Source organism: Kwoniella mangroviensis, chromosome 2 (genome assembly GCF_000507465.2).
Source record: "Kwoniella mangroviensis CBS 8507 chromosome 2, whole genome shotgun sequence".
Lineage (NCBI taxonomy): Eukaryota > Fungi > Basidiomycota > Tremellomycetes > Tremellales > Cryptococcaceae > Kwoniella > Kwoniella mangrovensis.
In genome coordinates, this window is record NC_088828.1 from 913,751 (window position 1) to 931,897 (window position 18,147).

The window sequence follows — 18,147 nt, forward strand, 5'->3', positions numbered from 1 at the left end:
ATCTTGCAGTCATACATATATACCAACCATATCCTCAGCACAAAACAAGATGACATCGACACAGGATCACGCTGGACCTTCCAACCCAAGAGAAGGATGGCATACAACGTGAGTCGACGCAGTTGTAAGATTGATGTCTAACAATTGTAAAAGCTAAACAGTCTGAACAAATAGAACATTGAAAATCCCATTTCATACACCTCAACATGCTCAGATAGCGAAACAGGCCATAGAAGTGGATAAAGAGCAGAACGCGGTCTTCGTGCATAGGGAATTGGATGTTGAGGGAGATACGTTAATAGCGTGAGTAGACAATTGTCTAATACTAATACTGTAAACGGCATCATTCCGATTCCGATGTGGAATCTACACAATCATCATCTTGTCCTATATCATTGATCCAGATGTTGGTTATATCTTATACTGATAACATTTGATAAATTCATTTCATTTTTCATTTTTGAATTTGTATAGAACATACTCAACCACTACAATCCGATTACTCCGTCTCTCCACCAACTCGTTCCTCTCCTCGCTTGACCTCGTAATCCGAACGATGACTTCCTTCGCACCTGATCCTCAGGATCCCATAATATCAGATGAAGAGCTAGAGAGGATAAGGGTTGAAGCGAATAGGTCTACGGGTGCAGGAGGAAGTATAGAGTTGAAAGGTGATGGTGTAGGTGCAGGAAGTGGGGAGGAGGTAAAGTAGGATTTGAAGGGTGGCTTGGGGGAATGAAAGGTCCATGATACCTATAGATAAGATATAAGATATAAGAGATTCCAAGTAAAAGGTTACAGAGGTAGATATCGACCATATATCGTCAGGATTTCACAAGACATCCATCTTCATTTAGCGTATAATCAGTAGAACCATCGATCATTGGAATCATCGTTAGATCTGCATGGTAATATGATCTAGCACATATGATAAATAGATACAATTATCTATATCATTCACTTCCAATAAATGCATGTCTCTTCTACTGTATGTTTTAACTGAACAACTTATTGACACTCATATTACTCTCAGCATTCTTCTTCAACACCTTGGCAACGGCCATTTCGAAATCTTCCTGTCCTACATATTGTCTTCTTTCTCTCAATGCGTACATACCTATCACGTATACAAGTCATGAGCTGAGGTCAAAAGATCGTAGGAGACGGCAACCGAGACACTTACCAGCCTCGGTACATATACCTCTGACTTCAGCACCTGAACAATGACCCATCTTCTCAGCTAATGATCGGAAATTGATTCCTCGTTGTAATGACATCTACAAATACCAAATTGACATCAACATCAGCTTCGACTCTACGTTGTATCGTGGCGGGGAGTGTGTTAGCTAACCTTTCTAGAATGGATTTTAAGAATAGTGATTCTCGCTTCGGGGTTGGGAGGTGGGAATTCAATCTTTCGATCGATACGACCTGGTCGAAGTAAAGCTGAATCGAGTATATCTATTCGGTTGGTAGCCATGATGACCTATTTAAACAGAGTATCAGCTTCTATTTCCATCATTTCCATCATTTTCACGATGGTCAACCGTACCACTGCTGCACATTTGTACCAGTAGTGAAAGTGAAAGTGTGCAGAATTGTGTACAAGGGTTCTCACTCACTTTAATGTTTTTGGTAGGTTCAAACCCATCCAACTGATTCAACAATTCCATCATCGTTCTTTGAACTTCCGAATCACCTCCTCCACCACCTTCACCACCTCTCGAACTGCCTATCGAATCAATTTCATCCATGAAGATAATTGACGGAGCATGTTCCCTAGCCATCACGAACAACTCTCTAACCATCCTTGATCCTTCTCCTATATATTTCTGTACCAATTCCGATCCAGATACTCTAATGAACCTACAATCCGTATGGTGCGCTACAGCCCTCGCTAAAAGGGTTTTACCAGTACCTGGAGGACCATAGAGTAATACACCTTTAGGTTGAGCTATACCTAATGATTCGAATAGTTCGGGATGTTTCACAGGTAATTCGATGACTTCTTTGATCTCTTTGATTTGTTTATCTAGACCACCGACCATCTCATATGTCGAATCGGGAACTTTCTCCACCATCATCAGAGAGACCAATGGATCAATCTTGTTAGGTAAGATTGAATGAAGGAGGTAGGAGTCGGCTCGGAGAGCTACTCGGATGTTGGGGGTGAGTGCGGAAATGGGAATATCAGGTGAGAAGTCGACAACTAAAGGATATATAATGATCAGCTAGGTGATTACCTCAGGAAACGAGAAGGGGCTAAACCAAGCTGATTGATTTGATTTGATGAGATGACTCACCATATTTTCCTTCGGGTTGAACTTTTACCAATACCTTCTTCTTGCCCATCACTTTGACCACCTCACCAACGTAACTTCCAGGTTCTTGCAGTACTTGAAGTTCCTCCCTCAATAGACGAACTACCAATAATCGACATATAAGCATTTGCATGAGATACATCACCAGAAGCAGAAAGACTCGCTCACCTCTGGTGTTCAAAGCATTTCGTTGAGCTTCGAGACGTCTAAGATTCTGAGTCTTCTTAGTTATATCCAATTCGGCAGCTTCGATCTTGTTCTGGTAATATGTCTATCGTACATGCAATGTCAGCTACTATACTAGAGGTAGAAGCCGATAGCTGATTGATCATGAGCGGATCACTCACCTTGATACTTCCCCCTGGGACCGAGGTAGGTATCTTGGGCATCTTCTGAGTTGCCACGGCCATGTTGGAGGACGATGTTGGGATCGAAGTATGGAACTTGATGGCAATTGATGTCTATAGAGCGGGTTGGCTCTTGTCCTGAAATGTCTCTGAATGCTGTTCCGATGAATACAATGGAGTAGGGTAGGATAGGATAAATCCAACCGTTATGGGTGCTTATATGAGATGGATTGATTCAGTTCTATCGATGAATGTATGAATGTGGATGAGATGCATCATACCGTCTGAGGGGGACGCGACAGTGCCATGACGAGTGATAACAGGCTGCAGAGAAAATGCCACGTAAGATTTAGATAGTCTCGTCTCTGTTGTAAGACTACCGTAAGGACAGTGCGTCAGATCTGTTGAGGATGTCGATTGTTGATCTATTTCAACACACTACCAATCATCTATCCATGTATTTTTGACGGCATTCGAGATCACAAAGATGATACTGCGGCATCGCTATCCTACAACCTGTTCTATGTAAGTTGGCTGATCACAGCTCGAAGCGAAATTTTCAAAGAGCTGATCGATACCTTCTGCCCTTCTAGAACCATCGTCCTGTTCATCCTGTTCACCTTCCTCCTATGCGCCTGTCCAATCTTAGCATCACCAGAACCTCAGCCAATCTACATACCTCGATCACTTCAGTCAAATAATAAACGAGCCGAGTCAAATACGAAAGCGAGACCCAATCCCAATAGACCTGAATATGTGGCTCATCCAGCTGGTGATTTAGTATGTAGGCCTTTTGGAGAGTGTGAACCATGTCCGAGGGATGAGGTGAGTACATTTGTCACCACCACTCATCACATTCACCCCTATGACATTGATAGTCCAATTATGATTTCATGGTATCAGGACTAAGCTGAATTTCTACATTTTATGCTCGTTTTAGCTTGATCAACCATTCTGCTTCCCATTCGGTAATAGAAGATTATTACATTGTATACCTTCCTCCTCAGCAGAGGAAGCTAAGAATGGGAACCACGTAGGGGAGGTACCTGCTTGGGAAGCTTGTGGAAAAGTTGTGAGGAAAGAAAGACAGGATTTCTGGGAATTTGTAGTAGGTCATTTATCTATCAAACAGCATCGAAGAGAACTTCATGAAAGACCCGTGTACATGATTTGGAAGGATGCTAACACCATTGAAATTGTTATCTGCGTAGACGGCCAACCTCCTTTTCTTAATTGTAGCTCTCACGATCCTCTGGGCTAGAACGTCCGCGCTGGCCACAGAACAGTATAGACAGTTGGCAGCTAGGATCGGTATACCCAGCGGAGGGTGGACATGAGATGTATTGTAGGTTCAATGGGAGACATGTATTCCTAGTATCATAATGGACAAAAACTATCCCTCGTCCCATCGTTTGAAAAATGATGAGTTAAAGTGATCGTCTTTCCGCGTTGAGCATGAATTTTTCACATATCCACATTTGAGATTGTCCTTCCGACATGGAATTCATTAGCACGACAATCCGTCATGCCGCGAGCATGAAATACTCTTGGACGGCAATGATACAAGATGGCGTATGAACTATGTAGTTGATTTCAAGTAGTTCGAAGCTTTGATCTTTTCCCTATTCCTATTCAACATCAGAGAAATGTAATCAGCATATAATTGTCAAATTGACAGACCATACATGTCCGTCCAAGTGACATGATCCATATTGTTCGAACCTACTGTTAGAGACGAAGATTAAAAGGGAGCTACTTACAGATTCTTCAATTTCCTCTTCTCCTTATTCACATCAAATCCCTTATCCCCCTCTTTATGCAGTTCCACCTGATTCTCAGCAGCCTTATGAGCCTTGGATGTGTCCTCTAGTAACGTCCATAACCATGGTGGATACTCGTCATCTTCCAATGCGACTGGATCGGGTTTATCTTTCAGTATTGATAGACCGGTGAGCTTCGTTCCTGCTGGAACGGACGATACGACTAGAATTATTCATCATTAGTGATACTCCCTAGGATCTCTATATACATATATAGATAATGTTGGCACTATTCCTGATACAGAGACGGATATAACTAACCTTTCGATGATTTCGATTTGGGTTTCGGTTGAGATGAAGATGAGGAAGCTGCTGAGGAAGTTGAGGAAGTTGAGAATTGAGATATAGATATTCGATGTATCTGGGCGATCCGTCGAGAGGCTAATCGTGGTACCATGGATGTGAATGACATCTTGCCTGGTTTGGTGACTTGAAGAGTAGATGAGATAACGAGCAAGATTGAAGGTTGAATATACATAAATGATGTCTTGAGACTATCTACATTTCGAAATTCAAGAAGCTTCACTTCGGAGAGGTTGCACTCGGAAAATCTACCATGACGTGGTGTTGTTCTGTTATTAGCCACGTGTTCTGCAATAGATTTAATCAGTCTCCAGGTTGGCTCACATTTGACGCGTCGCGTCTATCTATCCATTCCAGAAAATCACTCGTGAACGTCGAGTTGAACCAAGAACATTACTTTGAACTTCCGCCAACTGCATCAGTCCTCCCGCTCAGTGTTGTATCTGTATAAGTCAACAGCATCGATCAAGATGGCAGAAGCGTCCGCAGACCAGATAACTTCCATACCATGTCATCTGAGCGGTGTGACAAGAGTATGCTTCTCACCGGATGGAGCGTAAGTTCAGCTGGCACGTTGTTCTCCCCCGTAAGACGATTCAGCTGACAGGCGATGTTTTTGTAGAACGATTTTCACAGGCGGATCAGATTGTTTAGTGAGGATACATAAAGCAGATCAGCCAGATTCTGAGCCTGGATTTCACGATAATCATACAGACGCTGTCACCTCTCTGACTTGTTCTGTAAGTTCACTTTGCCAGCTGGCTCCTTGGTGTAGTGCTGGAAACAAGCTGATGAGCGTTTTGATGTGATAGCGAAACAACCTTATAACAGCTTCAGAGGATAACATCGCTCGGATATTTTCGTATCCTCAGAATGAATTTACAGGTTTCTTAACTAGGAGTTCGGGCGTACCGATCAGATGGGTCAGTGTAGATAACGCAGGAGAAAGGGTTGCGGTCTGTAGCGAGTAAGTGATCGATCATTCTCTCCATTGAGCTGTTTCTTTACAATACGCCTTGAGAATGAAGCTGATCCATATCTAATGTACTGCTGTAGTGATCTATTAGTGAAGATTGTGAATGTGCAAGATACCACGCGAGTATCGCTCTTGTCTGATAATAACAAATCAGTAAGATCAGCTACGTGGGATCCCTCAGGCAAATACTTGGTGAATTAGCTTTCTACTCTCCTGCTTTCCTGATGGGATGCAAACTAATGTAAAGACGTGACAGACTACAGCATCGTGTGATGGGAAGCTGAAAGTGTACGATACAACTGGAAGTGCACCACTTTGCTTGAAGATCATGGAAGGAGTGATCGGGTCCAGCGAATCCGAGTGAGCTTCTTCTTTCCATCTCCTCGTTGGACCTTTACTAAGCTGACTGTATACAATGGGCAGGTCAACTACCTCTTGTTACGCTTCGTGGCATCCATCAGGCAACTACTTCGCCGTACCTACACGGACGAACGGTATGTCAGCTGCGTGATCAGACGAGGATCGGAGCTGATGAATCGTATTTTGGCAGATATTGGTATAATAAGCAGAGAAGGATGGACAAAGCAGACTACCTTCTCGCATGACGGACCTAAATCAGTGAGCCGGACTTTTGATCTAGTAGTGTTCGCAAGCTTATACGATCATTTAGCCTGTTGGGGAACTCGCCTGGTCACCTAATGGGAAATACCTCGCCTCATCATCTTCTAACATCATATACGTTTGGGCGACCGATACTCGTCAAGTCGTAGCCAAATATACCAACCAAGAAGGGGCTATATCTGGATTATGTTTCTCGCCTAAATCAAATCTCATCGCATATACATCATTGGATGGATCTTTCCACCGTTGGTCTAATCCTATTCCATCCAATCTTCCTAACCCGTATAGCACAGCGAAGGATGAAGCGAATAAATTGGAAAAATTGCTTGATGATGAGTTCGGAGACGACAACGAGGTGGATATGGAAGAAAAAGGAGAAGACCTGGATGATAATGAAGATGACCTCTTTGGCGATGATGGATGGATTGTGAACGATGACGATGGTGCTCCTGCGGGTTATGGGAAAGATGAAGAGGAGAGAAAATGGGGTAGTGGAAGGACGGAAGTTGGTAAGTTCAGCTTCGCGTTGTATAGGTATACCATCAGCTGACATTGGCCTTTTAGTGAATGTTACTAAGGCGCAAACATCGTTCACACCTGGAAGTACAGAATTCAAAAGCAAAAAACGCTACCTTGGTCAGTTCTCGCCTTCGTGCTGTCGGATAACTTGAGCTGATTCCAGAATTAGCATTCAACATGATCGGAGTAATCGACGTGACTGATCAAGAAACGCATAATGTCGTCAATGTAGAATTCCACGATAAATCAGCCAGGAGAGGATATCATTTCCAAGATCACAACAAGTATACTATCGCATCACTGGGTGAACAAGGTATAGTCTACGCATCGAAATCTGCAGTGGACTCACCTTCGACAGTCTACTATAGACCGTACGATTCATGGGCTTCTCAAAGTGATTGGTCAATATCCCTGTTACCTGGAGAAGATGCCATTGCGCTCGCAGCTGGAGGTGGATCCAGTGCCGACGGTGGAATGGGAAGTGTCATCGTAGCCACTAGTAAAGGATATGTGAGGTTCCTCACTGCGAGTGGGTTGCAGAGGTATGTCTGGAGATTGGGTGAAGATGTCGTATCGATGGCGGCTGTGAAGGATAAGGTGATGGTGGTTCACAGAGAAGGAGGTACAAGTTTAGACGGTAAGTCTCAGCTGGACATGAGGGAATCCCATGCTTATCAGCTGACTCAAACCCGCGAGTGAACAGGTTGCCAGAATCTGCGATACTCTCTCATGGATCTGGATACGTTCGAGATCATACAGGAAGGAAGGGTACCTCTACCAAAGAAAGTGACATTGAAATGGCTTGGATTTACCTCGGATGGGGTGAGTGTCTGTTCAAGATTGAGATAGCGGTAATAACTTTACTGATTCTGGTACTTCATCACAGGCTCCTGCCATCTACGATTCCGCAGGGCTACTCTCGACTCTCGATAGACATCGAAGACCAGGACAAGCGAGATGGGTGCCTTTGTTTGATACAACGTCATTGAAGAAAGAAGGTAGACAGGAGAATTACTGGCCTGTAGGAGCGACATCAACCCATTTCTCCTGCATAATTCTGAAGGTGTGTAATCATCTAGATCTTGGCGTTTCAGAGATGGAAACAAGCTGATGGTATTGATGCACATAGGGCTCGGAGAGAGAACCTTGGTTCCCTCGTCCGTTGATACAGGAGGTGGAGATGCATATGCCACTCTTGAATTTGGATGATCAACAAGGTAAACTCGAAGAAAGGTATGTCCATTTCAGCTACCTTTAAACTCTTTGCTCCCTGACAAAGCTGACTCATGCTTTGATGATTGTAGCCTTGTCCGCGGTCATCTTGCACTATCCACTTTCACTGACTCCTCCGATCCCGATGCCGAATACCTCATCAAGGAGAAAGAGGTCGCGCTCGATAAGGAGTATCTCCAATTGGTCCAAATCGCTTGTAAAGCCGATAACCTCCAGAGAGCATTGGACGTAGCTAGATTGATGCATAATCCAGGAACTATTGAGGCAGCAGCTAAAGTAGCTGCATTCTACCATTTACCGGGATTACGAGAGAGGATTGTAGGAGTCAAGACAGAGAAAGAAAGGAGGAAGAGAGAGAAAAGGAATAAACCTAGAATATCAGAATATTCACACGCTCCTTCACCTACACCCGTACCATCCTCTTCCAACGCCAATGGAACGAGCTCGAAAGGATTTACATCGGATTTCGCTCCACGAACCGCAAATGCTAGAAGATCATTTGGAGGGGTCAATAGGGATGCTACGCCTGTATCATCTGCTCCCAGGGATACTTATATACCTGAAACTCCAGGAGATGAAAGTGAATCGATCACACCTGCAATGGAGAACGGTGATGATGGAGGATCCGTCTCGCCGATAGCTAAACGTAGAAAGTTGGATGACACGGAGAATGAAGCATTTGCTGGACCGCAGAGTAAGAAGAAAGGTGAAGAATATCCTTTCCCTGCTGCCAGTGAGTTAACGCTTCCCTTGTACCTTGATACAATGAAGCGATGGGCTGATAAATATCAATGACACCTTAGACGCCGCACCCAAAAACCCATTTGCGAAGAAACCGGCTGGATCCAACCCTTTTGCTAAACCTGCTACCGGCTCCAAACCTTTAGATCAAGTGAAGTCGACAAGTTTCTTCGATAGGGTAGATGACATAAATTCGAGTGGCGTCTCGAAAGGTAAATTATTCTCAATCGATTTATCATATTTCCCCAATCATATACCAGGATTGACCGTGTGCTGATAATACGATCACAAATTCATAGCTTCAGCGAAAACGAAAAATCCGCTGAAGGGCAAAAGTAGAGAAATTCCTGGGACAGGCAAACAAACTACGTTGTTTGGTGCAGGAGTCACCAAACGACCTGTCCCTGGACCTAACTCAATGACGACAGCCGATTCGTTCGTCTCAACTGAGACTGAAGATGATTATGAGGAAACTCAGAGAGAGGATGAAGAAGAGGATGTCAGTGAGAGTCGACCAGGGATATTGGAGGAAAGTAATGTAAGTTTCACATCTACCCTCTGTCTCTGTTAGTTATCAATGCTGATGGACAATTCTTGGGCAGGTACAAGAGACAATGAGTCCCAACGAGATGGAAGTGGAGTAACTTAGTGTATCTTGAGTTTCGCCATATGGATTTGCCTGCTTGATTCACATGTTTGTATGCATAGGACTGATTATATGCTATATACTGACTGCATTCTGACCTGAACATCTTGAATTGTCCGTGGCCTCCCCACACCAATCGAAGACTGTCGGTATACAACGGTTACCGTACAGCCAAAACACTATGCTTGGCAAGAAGGGGATAATCGATTGTCGCCATTCCAGTAGTGCTCAAAAGAGTAAACATTGTTTCTGATTAATTGAATTGATATCAGCGGTGATGTTGTTGTGGGTCTACGTGGTATCCTTTGATCATCACTCACCTTTGACGTTTCGTCGGTAAGGAGATCCTTTGGTGATCTTCCCCAAGTGATGCTAACGGATTACTGACTATCTAAGATACACCAGTAACGACATGTAGATCACTGCGCGACACTTTGATCAAAATAGCCATCTTACTTACTTTTTCATACCAACTGAGTTTCATACGGAGATATTGAATAAACCAACTTATCATACATTCTTTACTACTGGAAACATATAGACAGACAGACAGATAGAACAAATAGGAACCTGACGAAACTACGATCCAGGCTCCGGCCAGCCTCTTCCCCCAACTTTCTAGATCAGCAAAATGGCTAATCCCGACGCTGCCGCACGAGAGGCACTGACCATCGTAGGTGTGCTCGGAGCGATCATTGCATTTTCATTATTTACCTGGGCATATAAGCGGAATAAGAAATCGGCCAAAGAAAAAGACAAGGATAAAGACGATGGGAAGAAAGATCGAAAGAGGTCTAGAGATGATGATATAAAGAAAGATCGAGATAGGGAGAGAAGAGATAGAGAGAAAGATAGAGACGACAGAAAGAAGAAGAGGGATGAAGAGAAACGTAGGAAAGAAGATGAACGAAAATCGAATGAATCGCCTGAGACCCCTGCTTCAACCAAGTTCGATCCTTCCAAACAATCCGATTCGGATTCCGATGATCATGGCAATGGACCAGGAGGAGGAGGGTCCGGATCTGGCGGACCGGAAGGTGGTGGTACAGCCGTCACTCCGAATTATCTAAATAGCAGTTTCAAATTGACACCCGACTTCACACTCAACGTGAGATCTAGCTCAGATGATCAACCTTATACTGTAAGGTATCATGGTGATTTCACTCCTACACCTAACACTGGCGGCGGAAGGGGTGGCGGGGGTGGCGGGGGTGGATGGTATCCTGGAGGAGGTGGCACGCCATTAGGAGGAATGATGACATTTCCTCAAACAGCTTCTATACCAATCGAACAATCTGTCGCAGGACCTAAACCACCTTTTTCACCATTTATTTTGGGAACTTCTAAAACTCCTTATGGATTTATGAACCAATTGGAGAATCAACCTATTCTTCGTCGACCTAAGACACCAATTGCAGTTCCAAAATATAAACCATATGTCGACATACCCCAACCCACTTTGATATCTTCTTCATCACTGTCATCTTCTTTGGAGTCGGAATTGGTATCGCCACTTACGCCTGTAGAGGTTAGGACGGCATTCATGCCCTCTGAAATGGAGATTGATCCATTTACTTATTCTTCGGCTAAACCTGCAAAATCACATTTCTCAGCTAAAGACCTACATCATGATATAGATGATTTACAGGATATCCTCCAAGGTCAACAGAAGGAAGGAGTGGATTTGAGACCTAGAAGATTGAGTGAGTTACTTGGTGTTCCTGGATTGGGAGAGAGTTTGGGTCCGGGTGGAGATGATAGGTATAATCCCACGATGTTTGGGGATTTGGCGAGGAATAAAAGTGATGAGGGGATGGTCAGTCCTATTAGAGCTGGTAAGAATATGAAGGGGATGAGTCCTATCGTAAGTCAAAGCAGATCAAATTCATATGTACTGTTTACCCAGTACTGATGATGTTTCCCCCATACTCGTTAGGATCTAAATCCTATATACATTGCTGAGGATGGCGAGAAGGTCAAAACTCTATCTCCTCTCAAAGCTGATTCACCTGTAAGTGTCAATTGAAAATTACCATCCGGTATTTGCTGACTTATATACTTGGTATTGCTTACTTAGGAGAAGATCAAAGAAAAAGCCAAACGACGAGAGAAAGAGAAAAATGGTAAAACATGGGACGAAGTGAAAGGACGATATGTATCACCTAGAACTGTTGACTTACCTACTCCTTTGGCTGAAGAGGCCAAAAAGGCTAAACGGAGACAACGAGAGATTGACAATGCTCTTGATGATCACGAGAGGGTCAAAGCTAAAACCAAAAAGGAAAAAGAGAAGATACCTATCTCACCTGAAACAGTTAGGAATAGAAATAGAGTGAAGAAGATGAAAAAGCAAATAGTTAAAGTGATCGATAGGAATACTGGTAAAATCAGGAATGAAGAGATTCTCGTCACTGATTTATCATCTTTCGAAACTGAAAAAGTGTCTTCACCTAGAAAGAGACGAGCCAAGGTGTCTATAAGGGATAGTGCGAGTGAAGGTGAGGAGCTTTACGAGAAGGAGAAGGCCAGAAAGAAGAAGAGAGAAAAGTTAAGGAGGAAATTGAAAGGTAAAGAGAGTGAAGATGAGTATATAACTGTTGATGAGGATGGTAAGCAAATAAAGAATAAGAAGAAGAGAGCCTTGATCAGCTCGGATGAAGAAGATGAGAGAGTGAGATCAAAGAGGAAAGAAAGAAAAGAGGGGTATTATTCTGATGAAGAGGATGTACGTCCCAGTAGACGTAAAGCCAAGGCGAAACGGGAGAAAGTCAGAAATGGACGTGGTGGCGTCGAGTTGGATGATGAAGATGAGGATGAGATGCTCTATGAGAAATATACTGATCAGACTGGTAGACCAAGATTGAGGAAGATCCCACATGATGATCCGTATCAGGATTTCTATCGGAAGAGATCCAGAGCTAAAGCTGGTAATGCAGCTGGAGGAGGGATTGTTGATTATGAAGAAGATAATGAATTGGATAGGATCCAACAAGGTGGACAAGGTAGAATCAGACGACAGGTGAGACAACCTATTTACCAAGATGGGGATACTATTCCCCTGCAGAATGTTGGAAGAGATTACCAACAATCTCAATCGCAAGTGCAACAAGCTATTCCTGACGAACCGATTATGGCTCAGAGAAGACGAGTCGACCAATCGGTTTTGGAAGATGAGATTGCTAGAGAGAATCCATCATTAGGTAGAGCAGAGAGGGAAGAATTGGCTAAATTGAGATTACAGAAGATGGATGTCGAACATGAGAGAGATAATTTCTCGACTAGAGGTAGAAAGCTTGGTCAAGATGATTCGAGAGTGAACGAAGAGGAGGATGAAAATGTGTTGGGTAGGAAAAAGAGAGATGGGCGATTTAACGACATTGGTAATCATCATGAAGAAGTGACTAGACCTGGTCTACAGACTAAAGCACATCATCTTCAAGATGAGCTCGAAGAGAGAAAAGTTGTGGAACCGGGTCAAAGGAGAGTCGTCAAATCCTCAGAAAATGCTGGAGAAGGGATGATGGCCGAAGAGCCGCTTAAGCAGAACGAGGAGACCGTTCTTGGTCATAGTGAGAGAATTGAGAAAGCTCAAGGTGTTGAGACTATGAAAGTTGAGAGTCCTCAACGTAAGTTTTATTTCTTGAGGCCAATTGACAAACGTGAGTAATAAGTACTGATATTGTCGTGAAATTACCAGTACAAGTACCCGTTAAGCCACAAGGTCCAAACGAGCGGAATCGAAAACAATTCGAGAGACGAGAAAGAAGACGAGTTGGCCTGGATGATGATGAATCGGCGGATGAACGGCAAAGAGAGTGCGATGAGACTGGCGGACCGGCTCATGAAAATGCTAGATCTCGTCAGGAGGTGTTTGCGCTACCTGCAGAGCCTATCAAGGCAAGAAAGCCCCTGACGACAAAGGATGTATATGATGTTCACGAGGAGTCGAGACCTGGTAAGTTGAGCTATCCTATAGACATATGTTATGACTGACAATGACTCTTGTCAGGTGGATCAGACCATCACTCTCGAATAGACGAGGCTGTACTAGAAAATGATCGCCTACTTCAGGGGTCGGGACATCCAAGGAGAGGAAGCGCCACGGAAGAGCACAACGACTCTCGATCTGAACAGGATGGAAAACCCCAAGTCAATGTTGAAAGGGAAGAATCCCCTACTTTGAGACACGGTACACGAGTAAGACAACATGATGAATTGGCGAGCTCTCCACCTGCTCATGCGAGAAGGACCGAGATCAAGGTCGAGGAAGTCGAGGAGGATAAGCAACCCAGAGAGAGGCAGCGACCTAAGCCATTGGCCTTGGAAGCTCCTCATAAAGCTCCCAGGAATGCTGCTACGGCAGACCCCTCAGAGGAGCTACAGACTCAACACAGAAGTAAAGAAAGTCCGGATGGATCCCAGCCTTCTCCAGTCAGAGGATCGAATACCCAAGATGATGAGAAAGCCAAACGAAGAGCAGAGGTTTTGGCTGGTGCCAAGCGAGAGCAGAGATATGAAACTTGGGAACAGATCATTGCTAGGGAAGTTAACTCTCACAAATCTGTAGATCCGTCAGATAGAGTACATGTACGTGAGAAGTCAATGAGGAGATGGATGAAGAGAAAAGATCGAATGATATCTGAGAATCCGAGACGAGGCGAAGAGGATCTGTTGATTGATGTGGTGCAAGGTGTGGTGAAGAAGTACAAAAGTAAGATGCAAAGAGAAACTCAATCGGGATCTATCCCTCAAGATCATCAGGTTCGGGAAACGACTTCTCGGAACCATTTAATCGAAGCTGGTGAACCTCTACATCGTCGACAACAAGCAAGGAAAGAAAGTTCACCTGTCAGGCAGGAAGTTCATGCTCAAAATGATGGTAGAGGAGATAAGCGAAGAAGAAGAGAGAGAAGTATGGATGACGTTGACACTACTCGAGAAGTTCTCGATCTATCAGATCTTACTGATGAGCAAGTACAAGAATACAAGAGAACAGGTAAATTACCTTCTCGCCACATGCCTCGAAAAACCCATGACGACACAGAAAGAGCACAGCCCAAGACCGCAAAACCCGCTCTGGGACACAGAGCTTATCGAGACGATGATGACGAAGATGAGGATCAGCCTAGGATGCAACTAGCTTCGACAAGACCTGGACCGATCCCTGATGAAGATGCTGATATAGGTGCTCCAGATGGGGCCCATACTGCTCAAAAAGTAACAAGAAAGAAAGCTCCTTTGGCTCTTTCCGACAAACCTGAATATCTCACTGAAAAAGAGGAAAACAACCTTCGACCGACCAATGATTACAAACAGGATTTCAGCTTATACGAAGATGATCCTTATGAAGATGCACCAGTGAAGTCAAAGACTAGACCTATCGTACAGTCTGAAAAAGAAAGGCCTAGACCAACCATCAGGGATATTGTTGTTGATGAGAAGCGAGGGAAAGAAAGACGAGATTCTGGATATGTTTCTGATAAAGGTGAAAAGGCTGGACTTGAGCTTCCTGAGAAACCTGTTCCCACCAAGATCTCAATTGGTAATAAAGATGCCGAAGACAAGGATATATTCGAACATACAGAAGATGTCAGACCTGTAAAATATAGGTCTGAAGAGAGGCTTGGAAAGGATAAGAAGCCCCATGTACCTGCCCAAACGGGATATGAAACGAACAGATGGCCTTTGGAAGGTAAAGATCCGATCCAAGAGTTCCATGAAACATTGATGAAAGAGAATCAACATCCTTTACAAGTTCATCATGCTTTCGTTCCTGATAATAAACCAAAAAGTCATGATAGGATTGAGGAAGTTTTCTCTGACGATGATGAAGCCCAAGCTCCGAATGTAACTCAACCGCTGAATATCCCACCAAAGGGAAAGGGAACCAAACCTACCAAGCCTGGATTGAGATCTGACGATGATGCACATGAGGATAAGAAAGATCTTGAGGACGATATTGACGCGGAGAATACGAGATCTGATATGAGGATGATGGGTCATCGTGGAAGAAGGAATGCCAAAGAAGCGAAGAAGAGAGAAAAGGCTGAAAGGCGGGATCAGGTCCCAGACGATTTCTACCAATCTGATGCTGATGACGATGATGATTCTTCGATTAGAGGTGATCGTAATGCCAAACCTGATCAACGCAGAAGCTCACCTGTCATAAGCCCTCTTTCGCCTAATTCTCGACAAATCGTAGCGGAAAGGGCCAAGATAAGGGAAGAAAGAGTGGAGCAGAATAGAGAGGCAGTCGATGATTATGATGTATCTGAAGAGGAGGAAATCTCTACCACTAGACACAAGAGGAGGAATGAGCATCGTAGAGTAGGACGAAGGGAGCAAGAAGAAGCAAGAGGTGAGACGAAGACCAAGAATAGAAGCAAGATGGAGTTCGGTCATGCTTCTAGAAGGGGAAGAAATACTTCGAGCGATAGGGAGAATGATGATACAGAGGAGATCTCCTTAGGAGACAGGTCGAGACGAGATGCTGAGAGAGATCGAGGAGATAAAATGGATTCAGACGCAATTGAATCCTCTTCAACAGACCGAAAGGCGCCACAAAATCGGATGCCAGATGAGGAAGATGGAGACGAGACGCTTGTGGAAGATGGGAGGGAAAGAAGCAGCAGAAGGAGGCAAGCAGATGACAACAAAGCAAATCAAAGTCATGATGACGAAGTTCCCACTAAGATGAAACATCCAAAAGTCGACAAGGAAAATGCCAACCCTGACTTCGACAACCAGAATACCAAGCCCGATCGATCAGTCAGGAAGGGCCGCAAAGGTGACCAGCCTATTCAAGATGACGATACTGATTCGGATGAGGAGGATCAAAGCAACGTAAGGACCCGAATACCAGAGGCGGGAGGTTCAGACCAAATGCCAGGAGAACCCAATAGGAATTTCCGCCACAATGGTAGAAAGACCGGTGCACAAACAGATTCTGACGATTCAGACGAGGACGATGGTACCAGAAACCAAGATAGCAAAACCCGTAAAAAGAATGAGGAGACTCGTGAAGCAAAAAGGGATATGGAGCACGACAAAGCTAAAGCTGAAGAGAGTCGTCGGAACGAAGATGAGAAGATGGCTCGGAGACAACAAGAATCCATTGAGAAGCAAAAGAATAAATCGAAATCGTCCACCCACAGAGATGACGATGACGATGATGATGCTCATATGAGAGATTACAATACTTCCCGTATATCCTGGAGTCCCAAAATCCTTTTCCGATCTGGGTGGGGTATCCTCAAGAATGCACCTATTTGGTCTTCGTTTTCCGCCATTGGATTTATCCTATACGTCGAAATCACTAGGCAACTGTATTCCCTATTGGCAATTTCATCCGGATCACTTACAGCTGCCACTTCCGCTCCATCTAGTGGATCCGGTGGATCCGGTGAATTGACTAAACGAGCTGGTTCAGACGACGATTTAGGATTGGATCTTCAACTGACACAAACTTGGTTTTCCAACCTCTTCTCCACCAACGGAGTGGAATCTACCTCGTTCTTCATTTTCATCAGTTTATGGAATATCCTTTGCATTCCCCTCCTGGCATATCTGATTTACTCAACACTTGAAAAAGCTTCTAACCCCAATGATAAAGAAAGCACAAAATCATGGTTATGGCGTAAAATCAAGAATACCATTGGATCTTCGGTACAAGTCATCTTCATGGATAGACGATTAGACGGATTTAGGTCATTCATCAAGCGATTTAGTCTATGGACAATGATAAGATCAACTATCTTCATCTGCCAATTGATTGGTACAATTCTAGTATTCAGACAAATTATGAGTCTCGCTTACCTCTCTGCCAATGGATCAACATCATCTACATTCTCAAACTCAGGAGATGTAGTCGCTACTATCACCTCGTTAAGTGAATTTGCAAGTGGACTGAGTAACGGTCAAGTATTCGGTATAACCAATTTCATCTTCTTGTTATTACTCCTCAACTTATCTATCTCATGGTATACCTTGCTTCGTTCGAAGAAGACAGCAGCTAAAGGTTCGAGATCGATCCTCAAATGGATATCGATCTGTATGATTACCACGACATTTATCGTTTCTTTATTGTATTTCCAGGAAATCGCAAATTACCTAATTCAATCTCAGAATACGACCAATATGGAGGGCTCAAGTGGGACGATCGTGCTGATTTCAGCAAACTTCATGTTTATGGGTTTGTTGCCTGCTATGGGATATGTGGTTTATGAATTGGGTAAAATGTGGGATAGGAAGTTCCCTAATGGATTTTTCAATAGGAGGAGAGGTAGTGGCGGGTCGGGAGGGGGAAGTAGTTCGTTTTGTTGGTTAGATTGTGGCCTCGTGTAATTCAAGCTGATATGATTCCATAAGATGTGTGGTCTATGAGTACGAGCTGTTGTACTATATATATGATGTAGATAGACTGTTTAGGTTTGATAACACTGTATTTATGACTTAGTAGACCATTTGATTTCATTGATACCCATATAAGATTAATGCACAGAGTGCCAATTGAGAGGGACCAGTGCATTTCCACTCGTAGTTCCGACGGAAACTACTTCCGCTCAAGGAGATTTGTTGATGTTCACTTTCCTGCTTGGATACTTTGGCTCATTCTGTAAAC

General features: G+C 43.8%; 6 protein-coding genes across 6 annotated transcripts; 4 read left to right on the forward strand and 2 right to left on the reverse strand.

Moving 5' to 3' along the window:
* Positions 1-49: 49 nt before the first annotated feature.
* On the forward strand, positions 50-712 carry I203_107202 (uncharacterized protein; the record flags this gene model as incomplete). Its single annotated transcript, XM_019145287.1, has 3 exons — positions 50-108; positions 175-303; positions 475-712. The coding sequence occupies 3 exons, from the start codon at positions 50-52 to the stop codon at positions 710-712; spliced, it is 426 nt and encodes a 141-aa protein (XP_019005106.1).
* Positions 713-995: 283 nt separating this feature from the next.
* I203_107203 (26S protease regulatory subunit 8) lies at positions 996-2,731 on the reverse strand (the record flags this gene model as incomplete). Its single annotated transcript, XM_019145288.1, has 7 exons — positions 996-1,117; positions 1,184-1,277; positions 1,352-1,486; positions 1,623-2,209; positions 2,304-2,423; positions 2,490-2,592; positions 2,669-2,731. The coding sequence occupies 7 exons, from the start codon at positions 2,729-2,731 to the stop codon at positions 996-998; spliced, it is 1,224 nt and encodes a 407-aa protein (XP_019005107.1).
* Positions 2,732-3,155: 424 nt separating this feature from the next.
* On the forward strand, positions 3,156-4,005 carry I203_107204 (uncharacterized protein; the record flags this gene model as incomplete). Its single annotated transcript, XM_019145289.1, has 4 exons — positions 3,156-3,193; positions 3,262-3,493; positions 3,609-3,776; positions 3,880-4,005. 4 exons carry the CDS (start codon positions 3,156-3,158, stop codon positions 4,003-4,005), a joined length of 564 nt encoding a protein of 187 aa, XP_019005108.1.
* A 242-nt stretch (positions 4,006-4,247) lies between these two features.
* On the reverse strand, positions 4,248-4,900 carry I203_107205 (mitochondrial 54S ribosomal protein mL54; the record flags this gene model as incomplete). Its single annotated transcript, XM_019145290.1, has 3 exons — positions 4,248-4,296; positions 4,429-4,651; positions 4,750-4,900. The coding sequence occupies 3 exons, from the start codon at positions 4,898-4,900 to the stop codon at positions 4,248-4,250; spliced, it is 423 nt and encodes a 140-aa protein (XP_019005109.1).
* Positions 4,901-5,261: 361 nt separating this feature from the next.
* I203_107206 (uncharacterized protein) lies at positions 5,262-9,525 on the forward strand (the record flags this gene model as incomplete). Its single annotated transcript, XM_019145291.1, has 17 exons — positions 5,262-5,347; positions 5,414-5,531; positions 5,604-5,758; positions 5,848-5,959; positions 6,024-6,127; positions 6,191-6,261; positions 6,318-6,385; positions 6,438-6,897; positions 6,953-7,024; positions 7,077-7,544; positions 7,611-7,729; positions 7,794-7,970; positions 8,037-8,140; positions 8,212-8,873; positions 8,944-9,093; positions 9,181-9,419; positions 9,484-9,525. 17 exons carry the CDS (start codon positions 5,262-5,264, stop codon positions 9,523-9,525), a joined length of 3,207 nt encoding a protein of 1,068 aa, XP_019005110.1.
* Positions 9,526-10,158: 633 nt separating this feature from the next.
* I203_107207 (uncharacterized protein) lies at positions 10,159-17,870 on the forward strand (the record flags this gene model as incomplete). Its single annotated transcript, XM_019145292.1, has 5 exons — positions 10,159-11,391; positions 11,464-11,538; positions 11,605-13,153; positions 13,225-13,482; positions 13,537-17,870. 5 exons carry the CDS (start codon positions 10,159-10,161, stop codon positions 17,868-17,870), a joined length of 7,449 nt encoding a protein of 2,482 aa, XP_019005111.1.
* Positions 17,871-18,147: the final 277 nt, after the last annotated feature.